Source organism: Danio rerio, chromosome 1, assembly GCF_049306965.1.
Source record: "Danio rerio strain Tuebingen ecotype United States chromosome 1, GRCz12tu, whole genome shotgun sequence".
Lineage (NCBI taxonomy): Eukaryota > Metazoa > Chordata > Actinopteri > Cypriniformes > Danionidae > Danio > Danio rerio.
Genome location: NC_133176.1, coordinates 23574862 through 23598182, shown reverse-complemented (window position 1 = coordinate 23598182; position 23321 = coordinate 23574862). Strand labels below are relative to the sequence as shown.

Below are 23321 nucleotides of genomic sequence, written 5' to 3'. Positions count from 1 at the left end.
TTCTGAAGGCTAGGCAGACCTGCCAAGCTGTGCGACCGTATCCACACACAGCTTGGCAGTATTTAGCTGTTCATGAAGGGTCATATGCGTTTGCTTCCATGATTCACGGGATTTGTTGCATGTTTTTCTCTGTGGTGTTGTCAGGGTCGATACAGCAGAGCCAACTGACAGTTGATCGCTTCCCTCTTTTTCCCTCTTTTTGCCAGTCCACTTCTCCCTCCCCTTGCAGCGCTCCATGCCCATCATGAAGCATTTTTTTTTCAATTATGAAGCAGACTTGAACTGAAAGAGGGGGGTTTCATGACCCTTTAAAAAAATGTTCGTTTTTTTTTAATGACCACAGAATGATAACAAAAAATTCTGATAAAAGAGAGTTGATTTATTACAAGACAAAAACTTAAAAGTGTGGTTTTGTTTTTATGATCATACAAACACCATGATAACCACAAAACGCAGATTTAACACCAAGCAACATGATATCTCATCTCATATCAAGTTTATGAAAAAACAAAACAAAGCAAAAACAAAAAAAACAATGACTTTAAAGGGATAGTTCACCCAGAAATCTGCCTTCTGAAATTCTGCCACCCCTTACTTGTTTCAAATCTTAATAAGTTTCTTTCTTCTGCTGAACACCACAGACGAGTTAATGAAACATGCTGGAAACCTGTAAGCATTGACCTCCATAGTAGTTGTTTTTCCTATCATGGAAGTCAATGGTTACAGGTTTTCAGGTTTTCTTCAAAATATGTTCTTTTCTGCTCAACAGAAAAAAAAACTCATAAATGTTTGGAACTACTTGAGGGTGAGTAACTAGTGAGAAAATTTTTATTTTTGGCAACTATCCTTTCAAAGGACTGAAAATGCATACATTTTGTTGATTTAGCACCAAACGTTTGACATTTATTCATTAATTTTCTTTTCGGCTTAGTCCCTTTATTAATCAGTCCCCACAGTGGAATGAACCGCCAATATATCCAGCACATGTTTTACGCAACGGATGCCCTTCCAGCTGCAACCCATCACTGGGAAACACTCATACACTCCCATTCACACACATACACTATGAACAATTTAGTTTATTCAAATCACCTATAGCGCATGTCTTTGGACTGTTGGGGAAACTGGAGCACCCGGGGAAACCCACGCCAACATTTGACATAAAATGTATTTTTTTGAAGTTCATAACTCTAGTTTGGATTACCAAGGTCTGGTTGAACAGCAAAAGCTGTCTCTGCCATTTGTCAACTCTGGCCTTGATTGGGCCTGCATAACGGGATGATGCAACAGTCGCAACGTTGACTATACTGTCATCAAGAAGCACCTACAAAATTCACACAGGCAAAATACAAATATTACTTATATTAAAAAAAACTGTATGTTCTTCATTCAATTCTGGAAAGAATGAGAGTTACATCTAAATTTAATTTACCTGAATGTCATCGGTTCCACCAAGAATAAACACATCCTTAGTGTCCCGATGAGGCAGCACTATAAACTCTGTCGTCTTCCAGGAATCCTCAATCTATCAACAGTGTGCATGTGTGAAGCTCAACATAGAGACGTGTATGTATAATGTTAAAAGACAATAATAAATGTAGGCATCACCTTTCTCAGAATGTTCTCCAGAGATGCTTCTCCTGAGGCTTGTCCAGACACCTGAAAATTTGACAGGATACATCCGGTTAAAGAATGAATTTGTAGTTCCTATATGCTGATTTACGCCTTCCTGTTAGGTTGTGGCTCAAACCTAGAGTTTTTAGTACATCAGTGAGTGTTAAAGAGCCCATATTATGAAAATGCCCTTCCATGTATTGTGTAACACAGCTCTAAGTGAAGTGAAATATCCAGCTAAGGCTTAAATCTGTAAATGTACAGTGTTTAAAACTGTTGATTCACCTATAAAAGAGTCGACTCATAGTGCTTCAAACGAGTCGTCTTGATAACGAGTCATTAGGTGTTTCGCTATGACGTAATAACGAAGTTATTACCGCGCACGCGCAAACCCGGGAGATTTGAAACCTGCGACCCGCTTTGTTTACGTTCCGTGGAAGAGGGTAATGTGTGTGTGTGTGTGTGTGTGTGTGTGCGTGTGTGTGTGTGTGTGTGTGTGTGTGTGTGTGCGCGTGTGCGTTGTCGTCCGGAGGAGGGTTATATATGTGTGTGTGTGTGTGTGCGCAATGTCGTCCGGAGGAGGGTTATGTGTGTGTGTGTGTGTGTGTGCGCATGCGCGTGGACGAGGGCAAAATGTGTGTGTGTGTGTGTGTTTGTGTGTGTGTGTGTGTGTGTGTGTGTGTGTGTCTGTGAAAAGAGCAGAGTGTGACAAGCTAGGAGATCTCCACGCCAGTTCTTGGAGTTTTTGCTCAATAAAATAGTTAGTCATCTGTATTTTTAAGTCCATCTTCTGTATTTACATTTGCCCACTGGCAGCTAAAATCCACGCCTACACTATCGAGCGTGCATGCACTATGACTACTTCTATATTGTTGATTAGCTGCTGGCCATTTCTCTCTGTCTCCCGCTGAAGCCAGTCAGTGTCAACCAATCGCAACAGACTGTCATCGGTCCAATCAGCACAGATTAGCTTCGCGCTAAGGAGGGGTTTGGGAACAAATTAATCACTGGACGATTCATATGGGAGTCGCTGGGATAATTAGGTAAAAATAAATGCAGATTATAAGAGCATGAAAATGTTTTTGACCTTGCATGCATATTAGACTGTTGTTGGAGACCCTTACAACCAAAATAAGACCCTATTTCATGTATAATATGGGCTCTTTAAGAGCTTCAATGTTTCTATTACCTCCTGTATTTGTAATCCAAATCGGAAGATATCAATATTTTGCAGGGTGGCAAGAGTCTGTGCCTCCTCTAGTAGTTTAGAGTCCACAATTGCTTCCAACATCTCCCAGTGACGAGCTTTCAGACATGGGTTACGAAGGTCTGTGATCACCGGTAACTATGCAAATGCAGAATGTTAAATACTGTACACAGGTGCTTATATAAATACACATACCAGTATGGATTTGCTTTTGTTTTTTACAATAAATTGATTAATTTAACATTAATTTGACCAACATTTATAGTGAAATCAGTTAGTATGTTACATAAGAGTTAGTTTTTTATTGTTTTTATTGTAAAAACTATTATGAATGTTTCTTGAGCATTATAACATTGTGGAAATATAAATTTCTATCAACTAATTCCAAATGAACAATAATCTATGTATAACTGAAAAGTTATATTCTTTGGTTTTTAATTATATAATTTCATTAACATCCCAGCTAGGAGGGACATTTAACCTTTATCTCTCTGACTACAGGCTAAGCCAGTGATGCAAATGCTTTAAACGACTCTGTCTTTGTCTTCGGGTGTTGCTTTTATGCTACAGAAACCCTATGTTCATTAACTTGTGTGGTCAGTAGCTGGGCCGTTTTTTAACACCTATGCCATGCTGACTCCAACTCTTAATTTGCATGCTCTGTTTAGCCATATCCCCTCCTCCTAAGAACACAATATAGCCATGAAATCTTTGAATAATTCAGACTTGTGTGAGACTTGTGAGAGACTTGTGAAAGAACTTGCAGACTGCGGACCTCTAGTAGGCTCTTGCAGACACATCTTAAAGACGCTGTATGACTGCAGATTAACCAACACGTCTCAATAAAGGAATTCTGCTTGTTCCGAGTCTCCTGGACTGGGTTCTCTCTTCTTTTCATTTTTTTTTTTTTTACAACAACATCATATTAAAATGATTTCTTAAGGATTACGGCAGCTAAAAATAAAAAAATAAAAATAGTTAAAATAGATAAATAATAATTATATTACATTATATAATGTTAGGGTAACCATGTTTCAGTTTGCAAAAAAATACATAATATAATAATCTTTTCCTCTAAACCGTTAAAATAGAGAAAAATAACAAACAAATAAAAAATGACACTGTTTCTTTTCAATAGGTTAAAGTAAAATTAAAAAACAGTTGAAATAAAAAAATACACTGTTTCACTTTTAAAATACTTAGGAACCATGTGCAACAAGTAAAAGCTGCTGTTCTCACTCTTGGCTTTTGCTTTGGTGCTGATTGATTAAAGGCCTGTTCACGCCAAGCACAATAACAATAAATATGTATATAACCATGTATTTTTTTTATCATTTTCCCCATGGTATAACCAGTTATTTTTATGATAATCATCATCTTTAATCTTTTAAAAAAGGGCTTGACATCAAGCAGTGTGCTTCTCCACAGTGTTATCTGTATCGTTAAATTTGCCCGAGCCCTTAAATTTTTTGTGGATTCCAAATGGCTGTCAGTGTTTTATCGTTCATCAGCTGAGAAAAACGTTCTAACTCTCTCTTTATCACAGTGAAAATTTTTTAGAACTCTTTCATCATCTTAATAGTTATCGTTCTTGGTATGAACAGGCCTTAAGACGTATTGGCCAATATTTGTGTATGTATGGTACATGTTTGACTGAATGTAAAGCTAAAAGTAATGCAAAACTCATAAAATGAGAATTTTTAAAAAGCAAAAGCTAAATTCCTGACATTATAGGAGATATAAAAATCCTGTCCAGACACATTTTTTTGTCCAAAAAAAAAAAGTTTGGGGGAAAAAAAAGGACATGGTCACCCTATAAAGTATATACAGTGCATCCGGAAAGTATTCATAGAGCTTCACTTTTTCCACATTTTTTTTTTATGATACAGCCTTATTAAAAAATGGATTAAATTCATTTCCTCTAAATTCTGCACACAATATCCCACAATGACAATGTGAAAAAAGATTTAAATTGTTGCAAATTTATTAAAAATAAAAACCCTGAATACGACATGTACATAAGTATTCACAGCCTTTGCTCAATATTGGCCATATGAGAAATGGTCATGCCCAACTAAACCAGTGTCATGCTGGCAGACAAAGAAAAAAAGAGGTGGTTATCTTTCCACAAGTTTTATTCAAAACAATGTCATTTATCACAAAGGGAATTAAGCGTTGAATATGCTGTAGTGACCTTCATCACTAGAAGTTCGCTCACTGTACACACAGTGGGAGAGTATACAGATACACAGTTCATCTAGTTGGTAGTGGATCTTCTGGTAAACACAACACAAATGCAAGCATTCGATCTCAAAAGGTGTTTACTCTCATTGCACACTGCAGGTGAATACTTAGATACACAGTTCATCAAGGTGGGGATGGATCTTCTGTGAACACTACACAATTGTAAGTTTTCCACTGGATTGGAGAGAAGGATCAGTAAGCAGATAAAGATCATTCGTAGGGGAGCATACAAGCGCACAGTTCATCAGAGTGATAGCTGATCCTCTAATGAACATCAGATAAGAATAATCACTTTTCTTGATCAGTGTGAAGGACTCAAAGACTCAAAGGAACATCTGTGGAAGAAGGTGAGAAGACAAAGGAGCAAAGGTGAAGACAACCATCTGACTTCAATACCGGCCAATGAGTGAATCAAGAAGGTATGTATTTATAGTGTCCTTGGGTAATGGGAAACAGGTGCAAATGATTAGTAGTCTGGTGAAGGTTCACGGGATTGGATAGAGGTGGTATTTGAGGGAGAATGTTGATTGGGTGAGCAGGAACGAGCCGGGTATGTGACAGCCAAGTTTATCAAAAGGCCTTTTTTTTTCTTCACTTTTCTTCCATTGGTGAAGTTTTTTTTCCTCGCCGCAGTCGCCACTGGCTAGCATAGTTCGGGCCTTGTAGAGCTGTGCATCAATGGATTACTCTTTAGTGTTAGGACTCTCAGCAGTCAATATTAAAACACATTGAACTGAACTGAACTAATCTAAACTGAACTAAAACTGAACTGAACTTATACTCTGAAAACTGAACTACACTGTTTCAATTTACTGTAATCTTCTATGTGAAGCTGCTTTGACACAATCTACATTGTAAAAGCACTAAACAAATAAAGATGAATTGAATTTAATTGAATACTTTATTGATGCCAGTTTTGCAGCAATTACAGCTTCAAGTCTTTTTGAATATGATGCCACAAGCTTGGCACACCTGTCTTTGGGAATTTTCGCCCATTCCTCTTTGCAGTACCTCTCGAGCTCTATCAGGTTGGATGGTAAGCGACGGTCTACAGCTATTTTCAGATCTCTCCAAAGATGTTCAATAGGATTTTGGTCTGAGTTCTGGCTGTGCCACTCAAGGGCATTCACAGAGTGATTGTGAAGCCACTCCATTGATATTTTGGCCGTGTACTTTGGGTCATTGTCCTGCTGGAAGATAAACCGTTGGCCTAGTCTGAGGTCAAGAGCACTTTGAAGTAGGTTTTCATTTAGGATGTCTCTGTACATTGCTGCATCAATCTTTCCCTCTATCGTGACTAGACTTCCAGTCCCTGTTGCTGAAAAACATCCCTACAGCAAGATGCTGCCACCACCATGCTTTACTGTGGGGATGGTATTAGCCTGGTGATGAGCGGTGCCTGGTTTTCCCCAAACATAACGCCTGGCATTCATACAAGGAGTTCAATTTTAGTCTCATCAGACCAGAGAATTTTGTTTCTTATTGTCTGAGTGTCCTTCAGATGCCTTTTGGCAAATTCCAGGAGAGGAGTGACTTCCGTCTGGCTGCTCTACTATACAGGCCTGATTGGTGGATTGCTGCACAGATCGTTGTCCTTCTGTAAGGTTCTCCTCTCTCCACAGAAGAACGCTGGAGCTCAGACAGAGTGACCATCAGGTTATTGATCACCTCTCTGACTAAGGCCCTTTTCCCCCGATTACTCAGCTTACATGGCCAGCCAGCTCTAGGAAGAGTCCTGGTGATTCCAACATCTTCCCCCTACGGATGATGGAAGCCACTGTGCTCATAGGAAGTTTCGGAGCAGCAGAAATTTTCTGTAACCTTTCTCAGCCTTGAGTCTTGAGACAATCCTGTCTCTAAGGTCTACAGACAATTTCTTTTTTCTTCATGCTTGGATTGTGCTTTGACATGCACTGTCAATCTTGGGACCTTATACATACAGGTGTATGCCTTTTCAAATCATGTCCAAACAACTGAATTCACCACAGGTGAACTCCAATTAAGCTGCTGAATCATCTCAAGAATGATGAGTGGAAACAGAATGTACCTGAGCTCAATTTAGAGCTTCACGGCAAAGGCCATGAATATTTACATACATGTGATTTCCAGGTTTTTTATTTGTAATACATTTGCAACATATTGTGTATAGAATTTTGAGGAAATAAATCTATTTAATCCACTTTGGAGTAAGGCTGTAACATAAACAAATGTGGAAAAACTGAAGAATACTTTTCGTATGCACTGTACATTTAGAAGAGTACTCTATGCCTAGTAGGCCTACTACAAGTTTTATGGCTTTGAGACATCTTTTTTTCCATGGGCAAATGTAAAATACTGTCGTCAACCTCAGGCAATTACATGCATTCATTAGTGTGAACCTCACCCACCTTTTCTCTCATGCTCTCCACTTTTGCTTTGAGGAAGGGCACCACATTGTTTGGTGGCAGTCCCTTCTCCAGCTGGCTGACATATTTGACAAACCTGTTCACCTGCTTGCTCAGCAGTTCTGGGTCCAGCTCATCAAACTTATCCTATATAAAAGAGATAATTGACCATGTGACATTTAGAGGACACCGTAATTCGAAATGGCTTCCAGCATACCCATTTGCAAAGTCACTTCATCCAAAGTTATCTAGTGTGAAGTGCCTTGCTCAAGGACGTACCTATGACAAGTTTAGCTGTGTCTCTCAGTAACACTTTAGCTGTTTTATTTCTGCTCCTCAGTACAGAATAACTAGCCTTCAACCTTCAGGTTAAGAATTTAAGCACTAGCTGACCCTCTGAGGAGATTTACAAGCACTGGCAACTTTATTAGATACACCTTTAATTCTTGTGTGCTGTTAGGGATGTTTTCATCCACTCTGGGGTCATTTTGAGTCTTAATTTGGCCACAACTTTCAGTATTTCAGCAAATGACAACAAATCTTATGTTCACAATATTATAGAAAAACTTTTGGCAAATGTAAAAAAAAATTCAACACTTTGGGCAAATTGGCTACTCTTTCATTATGTTTGTGGCTGTTTTTGCCCACTTGACTTTCATTATAATGACATTTTTTGATTGCAAAGCCTTGACACCATATAATTAGAGATGCTCAGACAAATCGTAATGCTCCAATTCTGTCTGATCTCATGAACCAATGACAGGTGCTTGTTTAGGAGTTTACAAGCAGAGGAAGATGCACGTGCACGGCCGTATATTTTACATAGCCTACAGCAGCCACAGCACGTGAGGAGGTAAATGATGTGTGGAGGCGTGAACTATTAATTCACTCGTATCAAAACAGCTAAAATATATACAGATGCGGTGTGACCTCTGTTTATAAAGTCTTTTGTTGCATTTTGCGTGAATGATAGTCTCTTTGTTGTAAATGCAACCATTTTATCTATGGTTTTTGAGGTGCTGTGACATGAGCGGACTGATTGTTTGTAATTTTTTTTACCAATTTTTATATCTGTGTTATGTTACTTTCTGTAAAGCTGCTCCTGGCCATGATATGATTACACTTAATTGGTGAAAACAAATGTGTTTAAGGGAATATATGCGACATCCTTACTTTATTTACTTAGGTAAGGCGAGATATCTACTAAAGTATCATAATTAGAGGGAAATGTGCTTAATGCATTAAAAAACTTGAAGCGATAGAATCGGTACTCGGTATCGGCTGCACCATGACAAGGAATCGGTACTCGACCTTGGCTGATCACCATGACTAGGAATCTGTACTCGGTATTGGCTGCAAAAATCCTGATCGGAGCAGGTTTTTCCTGTTGGGTATAGGTCACATTTTGAATTTTTAGTTTATCATCAGTTGTAGAGCCAAATAGCTAGTTTCTGCCCTCTATAGGGAGTACAGTGTGTGTGTGTGTGTGTGTGTGTGTGTGTGTGTGTGTGTGTGTGTGTGTGTGTGTGTGTGTGTGTGTGTGTGTGTGTGTGAGAGGATGTGTGAGAGAGAGAGAGAGAGAGAGAGAGAGAGAGAGAGAAAGAAAAGAGAGAGACCATTGTGCACTTATCTTGACATGTCTGAGAAAGTCAAAATAAGAAGCTCAGCTCTCAGAACATAGTAAACATAGTAAGTGTATTTATGCCCCCACACACTATAATCTGCTGTTTTACTCAATATAACTCCATATAAAATCCAGAAACTATTTTGCAAAACCCTATTTAAAGGTTTAATGCTGTCAACTGTGACAGTAAAAATCACACATTTTCCAGGGAAAACCCAGCAACGATCAAGAATGCATGAATATATGCTGTCTTGGCTTTGCAATCACAAAATATTATTGCAATGGGTACCAATGGGGCAAAAACATTTAACATAACGAAACATTACGAAAAGGTAGTCAATTTGAACAATACACAAGGGTTAAATTAACTGTTGCCTTCAGAGCTACCTTTGTTCCTCGAAGCAAAATATTAGAATCACACTTATTTTTAAGCTGATTGGTCACAATTGTTCCTCATTCTGGTGCTAAAACTGCAGCAGAATGTCCTGATAATGTTTAGATGCCTAAATGCATTGAGAAGCACCAGTTGAAGAAGTTTTTCATTCTTTAAAGTAAATAGTGAACAAGTATACGCAAGTAAATATAACCTGAAAAGAAAGGGCCTTAGAGAAAATGGCTAAGAGGAAAATTATAGGAATTTAACAGAAAAGAAGCCCTTGAGACAATCAGAAGTCACATAAAGGAATGACTACATGTCGAACTGCAATGCAAGCATATATTGAATAGGTGAGGAGGGGCTTCCATCTAGGGGGCATAAAATGTAAAGCATCAAGCTAAGCTTGCAAACGGTAAACCAGATGTGAAAAGCATGACGCTGGGGGTAAACATTATAAAGAGGCCACAGATATAAGATATTTCAAATTGTGCTGTTCAGTTCTGCTGCATGTATCTTGGCTTTGTTATAATGTATCTAATAAAGTCTCTTTTTCTGGTTTGAAAACCTCAAGACTGAGTGTGGTAAATTAATGTAATGGCCGGAAGCCATGACACAGTGTTGAGTTGAGGTTTTTGCATGAACTTGTAGTTGAACACCTAATTAGCTGATGAGTGTACTATACAGTTGTCTCAAAATGTCATAAATGAATCAGATTTTTTGAATCAGATAGAAACCTATTTCTTGTAAAACATTTTTTAAAGCTGTAGATCAGTTTATTGTACTCCAAATGGCATAATTCTAAAACATTTTGTTGTATTGACAACCAATATGCAAATTTAAGTAAAAGACGAAAAAGATCTAAATGATTCAAACTCATAAAATAAGATGCTTTTTTAAAAAAATGACCTGCAACCAGCCGTTCTCCAGACTTTCCCATTCCTCAAGAGAGTCCCAGAGTAACTGCTTCAGCTTCACTTCTGCAGTCAATTCCTCAAGAGTGTCATATTTAGTCACCTCCACCTGTACAAACAAACATTTTGTATAAAACACTTTTCTCAACTCATGATGATCAGCCAGAAATTAAACTGATGAAAATAAATAGTGAACATGTGCCCTCTAAAGGAGAGAGAGCCACACTGACCTTAAAGTTCTTCTGGTATGTTTTATATTTGAAGGCTTGAGACTGCAGCTCATCAATAGAGATCTGAATATCTCCCAGCAACCGTCGTATGTGAGAACGATCTGCATCAATGTCAAGGAGCTGATGGTTCTGCAGAGACAAAATCCTATTAGTTCAGTACTAGTTTAGGCCAGAGGGCCACTGCTCTGCACAGTTTAGTTCCAACCCAGCATCAGCACACTTACCTGTTTCAAATTTACCTAGATTTCAAACAAGCCTAAAGGACTCAATTTTTAATTAGGGTTGGAACTAAACTGCAGAGTTTGATACTTGTGCTTTAGGCAGTGCAATTCCTTTCAAAAGTTTGAAGTCAACCAAGATTCTTTTTTTTTTTTTTTTAAATAAACAAAGGCTTTATTTAAAAACTGCACTTTTTTATTACAGTTAAATCACTAAATTTAAACAAATGTTTTCTATTTTAAAATGTAACATTTCTATGGCAAACCGGAATTTTCACTATGCAACAATTACTCTTTAAATAATATTTTTTTGTGCCACACGGACCTTCAGAAATAATTCTAGTATGTTTTTTGTAATCAATAAACATTTCTAATTATATGTATAACAAAAATAAAAAAAAATTTATAATGAGGGTCTATTTACTGTGACTTTAAATAAAAACCAGTCTTTGCTTAGTAACTTTAAAGAAATATAAAAATATATATATAAGTAAAACAAAAAACATAGTGGAACAAAGTGGAACAAAATTAATTTAAAACATTAATTCATATTTTAATGACAAATTCTATTTGTATCACTGTAGTGGAGGTAAAAAAATAAATAACAGTGATGCTGTTCTATACATTTCATAGCACAATTTCAGTGGCCTCAAGACAATCATGCTTATGAGATTTATAACAAGTTATATTGTCTTGGTAAAGTCAAGTTGTCACAACAAAGACACTGACAGTATTTTTATCTTGGAAATGTCAAGACAAAGGCAGGTTGTAATGTATTTGTTTATGTCAAGTTGTCTTGATGAAGACATCTCAAATAATGCTATCTTTATGCCTAGAACAGGGGTCACCAAACTTCCTGGAGGGCATGAACACCCTCTTATGAACACCCTCTTCAAGTAAAGTGTTACCTGATGCATTAATTATAAATAAAAATACACTCTAACAACCCTACCACATTATTGTGGTGTGTTTACCTCTGCCTCCGCTTTCACTTCCTGTACTGTATTGTTCAGTTGGCCGATGTCTTGCTGGAGATGTTGGCAAAATTTGTCCACATAAGAGTCTCGCTCTCCCACTGCCTTGTCGATGGTGTTTCTTACAGCAGTTATGCATGGTGGCAACGTGGCATACACTGCAATATCTTCGGGAGGTGTGGGGACAGAGTAACACTCAATCAACTTGTACATCTCACTGACGGTCACAGTCTCCTTTTCAAGCACCTCGATCTGACAGAAAAAGATTGAAAGATAAGAGTAGTACATCTGAGCAAACCTTTGTCAAATATCTAATTGCCTAGTGGATTTTTTGTTTTTACAGAAAAACTCTCACAAACTTACCCTTTTCTGAATTTCATCCAGGAAGTTGAGGGAGTCAACATATTCAGTGGTTACAGTTGGAACAAAGTCCAGTTTGAACTGGGCATCCTGAGCCTCTGCAATGATGTCATCCATCTTTTTCTTTGCCAGCCGAGGTAGAATATCATTAATAGCCTAGAGAAGGAGATCAAATATGTATCAGGCAGAGTAAGGCAAGGACACAGTGGAAGCTTGTTTCTGCCATTAAATGTAAAACGATGGCCATACTTTATATTAAGTGGCCTTAACTACTAGGCACTTACAGTAGTATAATGTATTTATTTTGTTCATATTATAAGGATATTTTTCGTACTATACGAGTAAGGTTAGGGACAGGTTTGGTAGTAAGGATACTGTAGATTTAAGTGGGGTTTATGTGTAAGGGATGGGTCATCAGTGTAATTATAAATATAATTACAAAATTAATTACACATGTAATTACATGCTGATAGTTGTTTTTAAATATTAATAACATATTATTAAGTTATTAAGTTAATATTAAATTATTATTAAGTACAATCTAAAAGCCTATATGTGTATAATAATTGCATTGTACTAAACGATTAATTTCATCATTGTAATTAGGGCCACATAATATAAAGTAGCACCAAACAATTAAAATCAAATCTAAAAGGGGATTGTGATTTGTTTTGTCTCACATTTATGACTTTGGTTCTGAATTTACTGTACATATCTCACAATTTACAACCTCATTTCTCAAAACAAGTTTAAATCTCACTGAGAGTTATCTGACAATGTTTTCTCAGAACTGTGAATTTGACTTTTGCAACTCGGAAAAAAAAGTCACAATTGGCAGATAATCCCAAAATTATGGCAATATTAGAAATTACTATTTCATTGTATAAAAGCCACAAAACTGTAAAAAAAAAAATCCTTTCTTTATCAGGTGTTCCCACAGCAGAATGAACAACTGAAAAAAAATCTATTATCGTTTTTATATTTTTATGCCTCACGGTTTTATTTTCTTCAAAATGCAAGACAAAACGTCAGAATTTCAAGACAAATTCTGAATGGCAAGACACATAATCAGAACTGTAGGATATAAACGCAAGTATAATTTTATGTCTTGCAGTTACTAGCTAAATATAAATTCCAAATTTATTCCAAATTGTAAGGGAAAAAGTCTGAATTCTGAGAATAAAATTCAAGAATAATAGGGAAAATCGTAAGTTCCTTTTTATTTGGCAAAAACAGGCTTCCATAGAATGCAAATATTACAGACAAAATAATTTATGATAGTGTTTTCTAGTGGTGTGCCACCTCAATGCAGCGCAGAGGAGATGGTATAAGTCTGTGCTTCAGTTTTGTAGTGTCCACCAGTAGAATTCCCAGAGGTCTCTTCTGTTGGATGGCTAAAGCTTCTTTATGCTCTTGATGATATTTATCCAGACTGTTCTCAAAAAACGCAACCTCTGCATCATACACACATACAAAGCATAAGTCATGATTTCAGCAGTCATACATGTTAGTAATTATCATGATGATTACGATCTTTTACCATGCTCTTGCTCTTTGAGAGCCTCCAGGTCCAGGTCTTCATTCTCTTTGTAAAACAGTCTGAACGGCTCAAATGTCCGAGCGTATACGTTAGCAGTAACGAATGCAGTCTGAATTGATTGCTGATGGGGAAGGAGCATAAAACATTTTCACAATTAGAAAAATCTATGATTTTCTTTTTTTAAACCATACATGATAAAAACTGAAAGCCAAGCACCAAGCAAGATTAATAGAGCTTCTATTCACCAAATTTCAAGAGTACACACTTAGATATGCTTAGCATTAATAGCAGGTTTAGCATGCTGTCTTAGGAGAGAACCCTGAGCTCGGAGATAATTGAGCCCAAGGCTCCCGCCTGGTCAATAAGCATATAAAGGGAGTCAGAGATCGGGTAGGTCTTGAGAGCTCCCCTTAGAAAAGAGAGTAAAAGGAGGAGATGGGGTGGAAGGAGGATTCTTCCAAAACAAAGATAAGGCAGAAGGGTAAAATCAGTCTATTTATAGTAATCTTGAATCCATCTGATTGTATTATTACTGATTACGGATGAGAAACCAGCCGTGCTTAATCAAATCATGCTCTCCTCTCGAAATTCATTTGTGAAACTTCCCTTAATGGGCTGTTTTGATGTAATTATGTGAACTTGATCAGTGTTTTATATATGATTTTTTTTAACTTTGCTGATCATATGCCAATGCTTCCCACTCATAGACTTTACTTGGGTGGTCTGCCCAGATATATTAACGGCCACCCAAGTATATTTAGTGACATTTTTTTACTACTATTACATCCTTTTACACTTTTTGTATCCGCTCAATATAGCCAAACATTTGGAATTGATTAAGTAGTGGGAAATCGCTTACCAGTTTTGTTCTGTGCCCGCAAGACCTGTCAACAATCGTGCAGACAGTTTCACCCGCTTTTCAGACCCACAGAGGCACGAATTTTTGTGACTAAAAATGAGTCTGGCCTGTGTTTTTAAATCTCCTAAAATGTCCAGAATTCATATTTTGCTTTTAAGTTAGTATGCGTTTTTGCGATATTAAAGACTACTTTCCACCTGGTTTCACAGCTGACAGCGCACGAACAGCCGCGATACCGAGAGAAAAAGTAAATAATGGATTCATTAATCTAAAAGACTCAGAAGAACTACATCTAAACGTAGTGACATCTAAACTGGCTGCAAATACGCAATTAGTAATGGTTAATCAACGCATTTGCCTTAATTAAAAAAAAATCTACTCGTTTTAATCTTGTGATTATGATAACTGTTTTTACTAACTTTTCTGCCATTTTTTTTCATTTGCTGATTATTTTGTTAATTTAATGATATTATTACATAACTAAAATGCTTTGGCATTCAAGTTTTCTTTGAACTTAAAAAAAGAGAAGCAGGTTTTACCTGTCTTTGGGTATATATGGCTCCTGAAAAGCATTAAAGTATTTCTTTTTATTTCAGTCTTTTTTTACTTTAACCCATTGAAAAGAAAGAAAGTGTCATAATAAATACAATTGTTGTTAAAAATGAAAATATGTTTTGTTTGTCGTATATAGTTAACTATTTATGTGATGTGGGTAAATAGTGTGTTTTAATCCAGCTACCACCGCAAAGTATATTTTAAACCTGTGGGAAGCACTGTGTGCATATGGATTATTTGGTACTTTTTGAAGTTTCAACATTAAGGTTATCTTTATTTGTGTTCCAAAGATTAGAAGTGAAGAGAACTGACGTCATATATGTCTGGAATGATATTAGGCTGAGTAAATGATGATGAGTTTTCAGTCTTGGATTAATAATTTTTAACAACAAATTTGTCACTTGAAAATAAATGGTTTTTCCCTTTTAAAATACTTAATAGAAATCACATTCCTGTCATTAGCATACTTCATGTTATAACTCAAGAGCTGTCATGACTAAAATACATTTAACCCTCTTCCAGACCTTGGGGTCTTTTGACCCCATATCATGTTTACTAAAATAAAAAAAAAAATAAAAAATAAAAGGTCTCTTTGTCCAAATGACATGAAACTTTAAACAGTAAGAATAATTTTATAAACAGTATAAATAGTTATGATATATCATATAAGACATGTTGTAATATATTTAAAATATAAAAGAGGAGTGAAAAAATATGACTAGAGTAAAATTAAACTTTTAAACAAAAATCAATTATTCATTCATTAATTTCTTTTCAGCGTATCCCTTTATTAATCTGAGGTCATTACAGCGGAATGAACCGCCAACTTATTCAGCAAATGTTTTACGCAGCGTATGCCCTTCCAGCTGCAACCCATCACTGGGAAACATCCATACACAATCATTTACACACATACAATTTTAGCTTACACAATTTCACAATTTAGCTTACCCAATTCACCTATACCACGTGTCTTTGGACTTGTGGGGGAAACCAGAGCCAAAAATCTATTATTTTGTTACAAAATAATATCTGTTGCCTTAAGTCTCTAAGTGAGGATCTGAGAAGGGTTAAATAAGTTGGTTAAAGTTGGTTACCTATTTTTCTGTTAAACATGACTATTAAAAAAATGCTAAATTTGAACGTATGTTAAACTGTTGCATGAACCCAGCTTATTAATGCATTTTTAAAATAATTATCTTAGAATAAAATGAAAACCTTAATGTTAAGAATGATGTTTTGCAGATAAGCATCTTCTTCAAGAATTTCCTCCACACTAGGACCATCCCCACATATTTTCTCCTCAACCTGGTGAAATAACACACACACACACACATGTTAAGACAACAAACATCAGTCAAAGTCAGACAATAAAAGAGTGTACAGTCTAAAAACAGCAAATGTAAGTCTCTGTTTACCTTTTGGTTTATAATGGGTTGAGTAAAAGCATCAAAGTAAGTGTCTTGCACCAGTGTATCCAGAGACAAAACTGTCTTCTCAAACTGCCCAATAATCTCTGCTACACACTCCTGATCAGAATCAGAATAGGGTTTATTGCTAAGTCTGCTTTACACACACAAGGAATTTGTTTTGGCTACAGAAGCTTCCAGTGTACATACAGTGTCAAGTGACAACACAAAAATAAATATGAGAAAAGATGACAACCATTAAACAGAGATGCAATTAGACAAAACTGATCATGTATGATAAACATAAAACAGGACAAACTAACACAAACAGTTAAAAAAAAAACTGGAGAGCTCTACACAGAGGCAACCATCTGCAGCCTCATCTTTGATGTACATACACAGAAATACATGAAACATGAAACATAAAACCAGAATGCACATACCTACATAGTGCATGCTGCAGACAAGCCTAACAACACTAAAAAAGTAATAATATGATATTCATGAGCAATATGCATGTAAAAAAATTAAACACAAACCTGGAAGTCTTCATTGGAGGGCTGGTATGATAAGGAGTGTGTGTCCAGCATCAGCTCAGTTATGAACATTGGCTGGTGGTAAGCACTGATATTCTGCTCTGCTGTCACCTGTAATATATATTACGTATCCGCACACATTTTTTTCTATATTATCTAGAAGGTCTGATAGCGTTCCACTGCATTTATGATTAATAATGTTTTGTATTGCTTAGCATAGTCCTCACAAAAAGGGTAATTTAAACACAATTTTAGTTTTTTACTGACAATGTTAAAAGACTTTTTATCTAGTAAGGTAGCACACACACAAGCACACACTAGTAGGTTTACAGGGTTTGTACAGTATGTGTGATTTTACTGTCCAGACCGTTTTTTTTTTTTTTTTTATTCAAGTTTAGTATGGTTTTAAAGCTATTTTGTATGCTTATTTTATAATTACATAATGACACTTATGTTGTAATACCAATGTGTATGCATATTTGTATGCATATTTGGCCACTAGTTTGCCAGCTTATACCCAACTGAAATTGCATTTTCATCATGAAAGGGAAAATATAGCAGAAATAATCCTTTCTGTTTGCCTGCAAGAGGAAAAACAATCTACAACCTCTACAAATGTCATTAATAATTTGAGCAAGAAGAATAGTTGGTTGGAAGAATAATTGAATAGACATCACCATCAAGTTGCAGACTGTATAAGTTTAAGTGAAATAAATTCTTGACAAAAAATATAATAAGCCAGAAACATAAAAATAAGTACATTAACCAGGAAATCAGACATTAGTATGCTTACATCCGAACCTTACTTGTATATACAGCTGAAGAGAGAATTATTAGCCCCCTTTGAATTTTTTTCTTTTTTAAATATTTACGAAATGATGTTAAACAGAGCAAAGAAATGTTCACAGTATGTCTGATAATATTCTTTCTTCTGGAGAAAGTACTATTTGTTTTTTTCAGATAGAAAGATTTTTTGATAATAATTCAGGGGGGCTAATAATTCTAACAACAACTGTATTTATCATTTTAATGTAATAAAAAATTTGCAATTTATCATTTTCAGCAAGAATGTCAGCTTCATACTGTAACTATGCCCATATACCTCACAATAATTATGATAATGTCACAACATGCCAGAAGACCGAATTTGTATATAAACATTGCAACAAATAGTCTCTGTTTTGGAACAAAATAAACAATTTACAGGTGCAACAATTTACAACTACCTACACCAGGACTTCTAAAATAAAGCATTTGATTGGTCAAGATTTGATGAGGAAACTGAAGTATGAGGTGAAGTGAAAAAAATGTTGATCCATTTTGGCGAAGCATAAGTTTTATATTTTCTAAACATGAATGTTGTCACTGTTTTAGAGCACACAAGCTATTATTATATATTTCCTTAAAACTAACAAACTGAAACTAACATGTCAAATTTTAGATAGGGTCCTTAAAGAGTGGAAATGTAAAAGGCCACTATGAAACAAAGGTTTATGCAGCTGATGTAATACATAATTGACCACAATGGACACCCATCGTTGTCAAGCCTCCAGCACCAAGACATTTGGTCAGAAGGAAAATGGTAGAACCCAGCTGTTGTGGTTCACTTAAGTCAATTGGTGGAGTTTTTGGTGGAGTTTTTTTTTTTTTGTTGGTCAACTGTCACCTCTGGCTTGCTTGGCTGGGACTGGTGGAGCTGTGCATCGGTGGAGTTGCTCTTCAGTGGATGGGCCTTCAGAAGTGACATTTGCATTACACTGAACTGAAGTAAACTTTAACAGTGACTTTTATATTAAACTGAAGTGAAACATTTTTAGTGTACTAAAACTACAGAAGTATTCTACACTACTCTCCTGCCTGCCTGAATTGCTGGAATGCTCGACAATTTGAAATATTATGGCTTTTACCATCTTTCTTCATCTATGTTAAGCTGCTTTGACACAATCTATATTAAAATCACTGTAGAAATAAAGATAAAATTTTGCATATTTTCATATTAGACTGCTCCGTATTGCATAAAATTTCATAAAATTTGTTAATGAAATGCAAAAGCCATTTAATTAAATGGAATTTATGTGCATGTTTATTAAAATTAAATGTTGTTTTAAATTATTTTTCCTGACCTTTGACATAAACAACAATTCAAATTAGGACCTCTGAGTTTAACCTTTAAAAAAAAAAAACTTTAAAAAACCTTTAAACAAACAGATCCCTAAATATCACCACCCTCAAAAATAACAGCAACATTACCCTGCATCATTGCTGGATCATAATCACACAAGCATACTAACCTTTATATCAGTATCATGGCTGATCTCGTTACCCGTCCAGCTCTGAATGAGGGCGGGTGAAGGGGTGTGTGTGATATGCTCCTGAAAAACTCTTAGTAGCTTACTGACCGAGTTGACCACAAGCATGTGGGTTGTGTTCACAATCAGATAATCTGCAAGTCTGATGAAACTATGGAGACAAAGCAAACATTTGGCAAAAAAATAGCAGTAATTGAACATTAATTCCAAAAAAATAAAAAATATATATATATATATATATATATATATTTTATATTATATTATATATATATATATATATATATATATATATATATATATATATATATATATATATATATATATATATATATATATATATATATATTTTTTTTTTTTTTTTTTTTTTTTATTTATTTATTTTTTTTTCAAAACCTCTTTTTGTGCTTAAATAAAAAAACAGAGTTTGGGATGAATTAAAGGTCAATAATAAATGACCGAATGACAAAACTTTTTACTTATTAACTCTATAGCCTAATAGAACTAGCCTGGCCTTTCTGGTTCCCCAAGAACCAGTTTTATTTGTAAGTTTAAATATATTATATTGTATATTCATTCATCTTAAGCTGATGTGACTGTGTTTTCAGATGTCAATAGATCTTTTAACAAGTTATCCAATGCGTACATTCATTCAAAATAATAGTTAATCAGCCAGTTTAGCAGTTACATTGTCCATAATCAAAAACATATGCTGAATAATCAGTCTAGTCAATCCACTGTGTTGAGAGCTAGCAATGCTATAGAAGTTGACTAACCAAGTAAGGCGTTTGCAGTGGTAGCTCTTGTTGGCTTGCTGCGTGTAAGTAATCTTCTCAGGTGTGTCCTCAAAGACCAATTTAAAAGCAGGTGATGCTAATTCTTCATTGCCATCTGGTGCAAGCAAGAAAAAAAATCTAATTCACAAACTGTCCAATTCACAATATACCCATTATCTCTATACATCAACAACTGTACCTATATACCTAATATCTAGCTACTGTAACATGGAATTTAGCTCACATTCTGGCAAGGTTCCCCCAAAGTTATTTAGAGATGTCCTTTCAGTAATGCTAACATAATGTTTGTTCAAAACTATGTGGTTTTTAATATCACTCTCAAAACATTAGCACAAAAAAAGGTTATTTAAAGTTTATTTATCATTCAAGGCGCATTATTTCTATTTATTTGGACATTCTTTGGCATTACAATTGCACATTGAATGTAATTCTTTTAAAAAGGTTACTACTAGTGGCGTTTCATAGCATTAAGATTGCAAAACATTTTTATAACTTAATTGGAACACTCAGAATTGTTTTTGTATCTAAATAATGATTACCAGTTTCCACTTCGCCATAATCAGGTGTGTGTCCAAACTCTTTCAAAGCATTTCGACATGCATTTCTAGCCACTTCCATTACCAGCTCTCTGAACTTCTCCAAACGGGATGACACCTAGAACTCAGATACACAAACAATAAACTAATGAGTAAAAGTAAATCTTAGAAAAGACTCTTCCGACTACAAATCTTACAAATAACAAGCCAGCTACACTGAAAACAAGGCAAAATTCAACAACTGACAAATTGGTACTTTACACCCGTTGATGCACCTGGAAAACAGGACTGGCCCATCAGTTAGCCCTGCCCCCTTGGTTGTTGTTGTTGTTAGTTCAGACATATAAAACAAATGTCATTGCCTATCCACTAAAGCACAGGTGTCAATTCCAGTTCATGGAGGGCTGCAGCTGTGTAGAGTTTTAGTTGCAACCCTGCTTCAACACACTTACCTGTAGGTTTCAAACAAGCCTGAAGGACTTAATTAGTTTGATCAGATGTGTTTAATAAGGGTTAGAACTAAACTGTGCAGAGCTGCGGCCCTAAAGGAATTGGATTTGATACCTGGAAAAGGATGGGTAGGAACCAATTGCGTCCCATTTCACATATTATCCATCCTAAATAGTATTTGAAAATAGAATTTGTGTGTCCCAAATCGTAGTATGCTGAAAAAGATGTAGCATGCCAAAGGTTCCCGGATGGTTTACTATTTCTGGTAAAAATGTTAAGTGTAGAACCGTTCATATTGCCCACAGTACACTGCACATTGGAAGTGAATTAAATAGAACTACAAAGTGTTAATCAACTATAAACATGATGGACGTGTGAGACCAACCGTCAAGTAAAATTGGCGTTTCTGTGTGGAGTTTGCATGTTCCCCCCGCGTTCGCGTAGGTTTCCTCCGGGTGCTTCGGTTACCCCCACAAGTCCAAAGACATGCGTTATACGTGAATTGGGTAAGCTAAAATTGTCCGTAGTGTATGTGTGAATGAGAGTGTATGGGTGTTTCCCAGTGATGGCTTGCAGCTGGAAGGGCATCCGCTGCATAAAACATGTGCTGAATAAGTTGGCGGTTCATTCCGCTGTGGCGACCCCAGATTAATAAAGGGACTAAGCCGAAAAGAAAATAAATGAATGAATGTTTGGTAAACAAAGCATGTGCCCCATACTTTATAATTGATCTACTAAATGACAGAAAATATTTCTTTACACACTTCATTGTAAATCACCTATATAAAAAATTGCATATTAGTTACTGAAATTAATTTAAAAACTGAATAAATATATATTTACACATAATTATATAAGTAAATTTATAAAAAATGACAGAAATCTACAGCAGATTCTCTGTGGGCCTACCGATAAATCAATTGTGGAATGTCTGAAAAGTGAATATTACATTTGTGTGGTTGTCCACATTAGTCAGTGTCTGTTAATATACTGTGCACTATAACCAATATGCACACACAAATATGCACAAACACCAACCGAATATCTCACCTCCTCCAGCTGTGTGTATTGTGCTCTCTGAAACTCCTTCAGTGTAAATGTGTGGTCTTTCTCTAGTCGACAAAGTGGCATGTCACTGATGTGGTAACACATTTCCCTGATGTCAATTAGTGCCGGTCGCAGAGACTGAAATAAAGAAGTAAATTCACCACATTTTTGTTTTCTTTCTGTACATAAAATTCAGTCTGCATCATATAAACTGAATCATGCCTACAGGATTTTGAGTAGCTTTTTTAATTGCAGTCTAAAGAATTTTTTTCAAAAACGTATGCCATTATATGCTTTAAGTTTTGCGTTTTGCTATGAAAATACACAATAATCTTCTCTCTTAAATATATTTATTATCCTTTATTTTTCTTTGTTGAACTTTGGACATGATACTGACATAAATGAAATATATGTTGACAAACCTCATTGAGAACAAAGAGATTCTCTTGTAGTGAACGTCTGCATTTGCTGATTTTCTTATAGCGTACATTGGCACACCACACACGGAAAGCCTTCCACTTACGAAATAGGGCAAACACAGGGATGCGCAACAGCTTTCGGTGAAATTGGTACTCCTGCTCCCAACGCTCTAAAGGCAAACAGTCCACTTCTGACCCACAGTAATGTGTCACTGCATGAGTGCTAACCGTATAGTAGTCTGACTTGTTGATATTGCCAAATGTTGCAATTCTGTTGAAAGAGTATATCTGGTAAATATCTTGTTAAAAATACAGTCAAAACTTTATATGTATTACTAGCACTTTTTTACGCATCACTTTTAGTTAAAAACAAAATACATTATGCAATCTCAAACATTCAAAATACAAATTAAAATCACTCAATATTAAACTTGATCTAATGAAATATGTAAAAACAAGACTTAATATGAATATTTAAAATCAAAAATAGATTTTTGTATTTGTAAATTAAATGTTTTGATTTGATGTTTTACATATATTTCAGTATTGTAATATACTTTAATTAACTAATTTATTACATTACTTTAGTCTTCAGTATGACATGACCATATAAATCCTTCAAATATGCTGATGTTGTTAAAAAAAAATCTTTGATGAACTTTAAAAGAACATTGTTTATTTAAAACAAAAAAGTAACAATTTTACAACAATTTAAATATATATAT

At 35.5% G+C, this 23321-nt stretch overlaps 1 protein-coding gene across 1 annotated transcript in view; it reads right to left on the bottom strand.

Annotated features, from left to right (window-relative positions):
• The window catches only part of dnah6 (dynein, axonemal, heavy chain 6), a 233378-nt gene that overhangs the window by 205684 nt on the left and 4373 nt on the right, over positions 1–23321 (bottom strand). Inside the window, exons 5-23 of the mRNA XM_073950785.1 lie at positions 22600–22867; positions 22181–22315; positions 20684–20798; positions 20124–20238; positions 19333–19501; positions 17045–17152; positions 16515–16625; positions 16315–16404; positions 13683–13803; positions 13445–13596; positions 12146–12298; positions 11783–12034; positions 10591–10719; positions 10356–10469; positions 7453–7596; positions 2804–2959; positions 1609–1659; positions 1433–1525; positions 1205–1324 (exon numbers count right to left, since the gene is read on the bottom strand). Coding sequence (XP_073806886.1) covers positions 1205–1324; positions 1433–1525; positions 1609–1659; positions 2804–2959; positions 7453–7596; positions 10356–10469; positions 10591–10719; positions 11783–12034; positions 12146–12298; positions 13445–13596; positions 13683–13803; positions 16315–16404; positions 16515–16625; positions 17045–17152; positions 19333–19501; positions 20124–20238; positions 20684–20798; positions 22181–22315; positions 22600–22867 — 2596 coding nt within the window. The remainder of the gene's footprint in view (positions 1–1204; positions 1325–1432; positions 1526–1608; positions 1660–2803; positions 2960–7452; positions 7597–10355; positions 10470–10590; positions 10720–11782; positions 12035–12145; positions 12299–13444; positions 13597–13682; positions 13804–16314; positions 16405–16514; positions 16626–17044; positions 17153–19332; positions 19502–20123; positions 20239–20683; positions 20799–22180; positions 22316–22599; positions 22868–23321) is intronic.